This window comes from Narcine bancroftii, chromosome 14 (assembly GCF_036971445.1).
Source record: "Narcine bancroftii isolate sNarBan1 chromosome 14, sNarBan1.hap1, whole genome shotgun sequence".
Lineage (NCBI taxonomy): Eukaryota > Metazoa > Chordata > Chondrichthyes > Torpediniformes > Narcinidae > Narcine > Narcine bancroftii.
The window spans coordinates 2,357,371-2,362,492 of record NC_091482.1 but is presented as its reverse complement, the minus strand read 5'-3'; the positions used below and the strand labels follow the sequence as shown (position 1 = coordinate 2,362,492).

Genomic DNA, 5,122 nt, shown 5'->3' with positions numbered 1-5,122 from the left:
CTTTGTTTTTGATTTTGCTTTTAAATCTGTCTGATGCTTGTGTTGTGGGGGTTTTGTGCTGCATTGTTAATCACCCTTTTTCCTCTCTCACTGAGCGCATCAAGCAGCCTAGTGTGTGGGGGAATGCCCACCTAGGGCCCTCTGACAGACTGCGCTCCAGCTGTGAGGATTCCTCTGGCCATGCCAGAATTTATTGTCTTTTCCCATTTCCCTTGATCTGCAGAGCTCTCTGGGTCCTGGCTACCTCCCAGTAACACATCCCTTCGTCTTTCCTCTCCCATACCTCTGCAACGTAATCTTGTACACAACCATCTCACCTTGACAGTTCAATGTGGGTGGGTCAGGGCCTCCCAGACTGGGAACATAGAGCAGATTTCCTTCCTGCGAGGACAGGGAACCAGCAGTTTTTAATGAGTTTGGAGACTTGGAGATTATTGTTGTTGATGTACTCCATAAAAATGAATTGAACAATTTGGTCTTTGAGTTCCCAGTTTGTGAGGCGAGGTTCATCGGTGGCCCACAGCTCAAACTGGTTGTCTAATACTTTAATTACCCAACACCCCACCTTGATCAAGTTTATTGTCATCTGATTGTACAACCCAACGAAAGTGTTCTCTGGTCCTCACAACCAGACAGAACACACATACAAAACAATATTACATGCAAGTATTTTATCTGTACAAATAAAGTAAGTGTTTTGTACATACGAGAATCTCGGAGGGTCAGTGTGAGCAGTTCCTTTGGTCGTTCACCATTCTCACTGCCCGTGGGAAGAAGTTGTTCCTCAGCCTGGTGGTGCTGGCTCTGATCCTCCTGGATCTCTTCCCTGACAGGAGCAGCTGAAAGATGCCGTGTGCAGGATGGAAGAGGGTCCTCAATGAATTTGTGCGCCCTCTTCAGACAATGATCCCAGCAGATCACATCGATGGGGGAAGGGAGACTCCAGTGATCCTCTCTGCCACATTTGTGGTCCTGTGGATTGAGCTCAGATCCACTTCTGTGCAGCTACCGTACCCACGCTGTGATGCAGCTGGCCAGGATTGACGTGGACAATGCTGGTCTTTTAAAAATGTACAACCTTATGCTGACACAGTCTTCATCCATAACATTTGTTCTGAGAAAGTTTTATCACAAAAAATACAAGTCACCAAATAAAAATTGTCTCATTATCCTGTACAAATCATTACAAAACTACTTTATTTGTTGGTTTTTGCAGATTTTCTTTGTATGCACACCAACATTTTGTCCTTAACCTATTACAGTGAAATGTGACTGGAAGCAACCCCTGCACATTAAAAAAAATTCTCTTTAAAAGCAACACACTGATTACATGATAGAAGTAAAACAGGAAAGTCTGCAGTCACCATGGTTGAAGTAAAAACACAATGCTGGAGAAACTCAGCAGGTCGAACCATGTTCTTCACAGACTCAAGATACAGAACCAATACTTTGGGCTTGAGCCCTTCATCAAAATGTAGGCAGGTTCCCAAAACATTGGTTCTGTATCTTCATACATTGGTGATGTACTTTTATCTTTGCTGTATAAAATACACAGTTTGACCTGAGCTTCTCCAGCTTTGTATTTTTACCTTTTTTACGTTAAAGATAGCCTGTTGCAGGTTCTTGATCTGAAATGTCGATCATCCCTCTGCCTCCACAGAGGCTGCCTGACCCGTTAACTTCCTGCAGCAGGTTGCTCCATCTGCAGTCTCCTGTGCCTGCAGAGCTGTGGACTGACGCGCACCTGGGCTGAGTCCTGACAAGGTGTGGCTCCAAGATGCCAGCACAGGCAGGAGCCCACGGTGACTGAGACTGGCCACCACCAACACCTTCAATCTAACCTGGGAGGAGAGTTGACAGGTTCACCACTCTGAGCACCAGCCCCCTACATTTCTTTGTAAGTCAGGACAAGACCCTAAAGTGGGAATGAAATGCATTTAAACATTTTTTACACCCAAATAAAACTTAAAGAAAAAGCTGTCTCCAATATCCCATAAACTCAAATAGTTTCCCCTCAAGAATCAAAACAGAACCAAAGGCAGTTGCAGTGACTGGCAGCTATCATATGTCCATCTCTGGGAAGGTCAGAAGGAGGGATCAGGAAATCAACTCATTTCACCAATTTTGTCTCTTGGATAGCGGGGGTTGAAAGAGTGGGAGCTGCTTTATTCTGGCTAATATTTAGGGTGGCCAAGGTACCTTCCCCATAAGTCAGTGGTTCTAAACTTTTTTTCCTACTCACATATCACCTTAAGTAATCCCTTACTATGCCATAGGTGCTTTGTGACAGAGAGGCCACACCAATCCAACAGGACCCTCAGGACGCATCCCTGAAGGTACCAACCAAAGACGGATCAGCGCAGACAGAAACCAACGTAAACCACGGACGGACAACATCCGGGACATCCAGGAAGCATTCCTGAACAGGGCCCAACAAAAGGAAACCACAACAGCGCCTATATCATCAACGTCTCAGAACCAATCTCCTGCACAAGGCAGCAACTGGTCCCATTCCGTACCCAACACCACGTGTCACCACACTGATACCAATTCCACACTCCATGGCTACACATCTCACCAAAATTTGGCTAAAGTTTCCAGAACTTATTTTTGGTTAATTGGCATGTTCTGTACACTATGACAATTTGTTTTAAAATCACGATTATAGTCCAAAGGCAGAAAATATCAGTAAATTACAAAATTTTACAGTTCTTACAAAACAGTGCAACTTTTAGTGTCAGTATTAATTACATCACAGTTTACTTTTTAAACTTTTGCAATAGATTTCTCTTTACACAATTTTACAGCAATGAAAGTGCTGGGGTTGTAATGCAGTGTCTGCTGGGTGGGGAGGAGGGGTGAGTGGCTGTGTAACGTCCAACACTGCTTCCCTGACCCCATCTTATGCAGCTCCAGAGTTTGGACGTGGAGTGTGAAATCCCTCCTCACTTCCGCTTCCCGAAGAGCGACTTCTTGCCGGATGATTTGTCCCCGGAAATCAGCTTGGAGCCAATGAGAAGTCGTGCCTTCTCGTCTTCCTCTTGCTGCTGGAGATTTCCGTCTGCTTTGGGCTCGGTGATCCGGCTCCGAGCCTCCAGCGCCGAGGCCGGTTTCAGACGCAGTTTCTCCTTTATCACCTGCACGGGGAAGGGGGAGGAGAGAGGGGAGGTGATGGAGCCACAGTCAGGGCAGGGACCTGGGTTCTTGTCCACCCAGCACACATTCAGTCGCTGTTTGAGTTGTTCAGCTCTCCAGCACCAGGCTGTTATCGCAACATCTCCCCCCAGCCCTCTCTTCCACTAGACACCACAAAAACAGGATTCCCTTTGTCCTCACCTTCCACCCCACCAGTCTCCGCATCCAACACATTATCCTTCATAATTTCTGTCAACAATATGATCCCAAAACCAGGCACCTCCTCCCCTCTCCACTTTCTGTAGGAACCGCTCCCTCCTCCACTCAACCCTTCCTTCTAATTGACCTCTTGGCACCTCCCCCCGTGACCGCAGGAAGTACCACACTTGCACCCACACTTTCTCCCTCACCACGCTCCGAGACCCCAAACAGTCCTTCCAAGTGAAACAACACTTTGCTTGTGAAGCTACAGGACTGATCTACTGCATTTGGCTTCCGTTGTGGTCGTCTCTACATCGGGGAGACTGGACACAGACTGGGCAATCACTTCACTGTCTGCATGAGTGACAGGGATCTCCCAGTGTCCGACCACTTCAATTCTGCGCCCTACTCCCGCACTCATACGTCTGTTCACGGCCTCGTGTACTGTCCCACCAAAATTTAATGTAATTTAGAGGAGCAACACCTAACACTCTCCAACCGGATGGGATTAATGTCGACCTCCTGTTTCTGCTTGCCCACTCCCTGTTCTCCCTCCCTTCCCCGTTCCTCTGTCTCTTTTCCTCCAACTCTCCACCCCCTTCCCTCTGCATTCACAGAGCCATCCCCCCTCCCCCTGTTTGCTGCTGTGCCCTCCCTCCCTTATTCACCTATTACCTCCTGTCTGTGGGACCACACTCTTCCCTTCCACTTTGTTTGGGCACCTGTTTACATTTTGTCAAACTTTGATGAAAGCCCAAAACATTGGTTCTGTATCTTTATCTTTGCTACATAAAGGACACTGTCTGACCTGTTGAGTTTCTCCAGCATCATGTTTCTACTGCCTCCCCTTAAACCCATCCTTGTGCTAACCTGGCTCTCTCCCTCCACCCAACCTCGGTGACTACCGTTTTATTCCGCTGTACTCGTGTTTGTATAGACTTCCTGGATAGCATGCCAAACAAACCTTTTCACTGCACCTGACAATGTGAACCTGAACAGGGTAACTCCCAGATCGAACCTGTTCCCCGGATAAGTTGGGTCTGTTCTATTCTGGGCAGGTGTATTGGTACAAAATGGAGAGGCAGCACTGAACTCAAACCCCTCCGACAGGCAGCTGGGTGGGACCCAAACTGGGTGGGATACAAGATCAGCCACATCCATTGGGATCCCAGGGAGATCCTGATGGCTCCTGAGGACGTTTTCATTGATCAGGATCCCCAGCTGGGTCCCCTCCACTCCAAGGGGACAGTCGGGGTGTGGGGAAGGCTTGATGGAGCCTTACCCTGCTGGGCCAGTTTGTCTCAGGAGAGAGTGCCGTGTGTGAAGGCAGACACGGACAGTTGTCCTGTATATACTTGTGTAATAGTCATGTTTTGAGGACCAATTTTTTGGGTTAAATTTGTTTGTGGGGGGGGGGGGGCATGACTTTTATAGACAACACTAAGTACCTATATGGTTCAAGCTCTCAGGAGCTCAAATGGCTGGAACCGGGTGTTAAGTCTGCAGTTCGGGCGTTGGGTGGATGGCTGAAGTGAGGGTCTGCGATCAGGGTGTTGGGAGTTTGGATGGGCAGGCGAATGGGGTGTCGGGAGCTTCAGTGGGCAGACGATTGGGAACTAGGAGGGGTGGGCGGCCAGGGCGGGGTCCACAGTTGGTGTGTTGGAATCTCAGGTGGGTGGGTAGTCAGGGCCAAAAATAGGGAGGTCAACTTTCATACAGCATTGACTATTACACTAGCCTGAGACTGAGAGCTGACCAATGTTAACCTGGCGACCAGCTGTGGGTC

At 48.2% G+C, this 5,122-nt stretch overlaps 1 protein-coding gene across 1 annotated transcript in view; it reads right to left on the bottom strand.

The window, feature by feature from the left end:
• Positions 1–561: 561 nt before the first annotated feature.
• LOC138749452 (bridge-like lipid transfer protein family member 2) overlaps positions 562–5,122 on the bottom strand; it is a 65,057-nt gene continuing 60,496 nt past the window's right edge. Inside the window, 1 exon segment of the mRNA XM_069910795.1 lies at positions 562–3,137. Within this exon segment, the coding sequence (XP_069766896.1) occupies positions 2,946–3,137 (192 nt within the window). The 3' untranslated portion in view covers positions 562–2,945.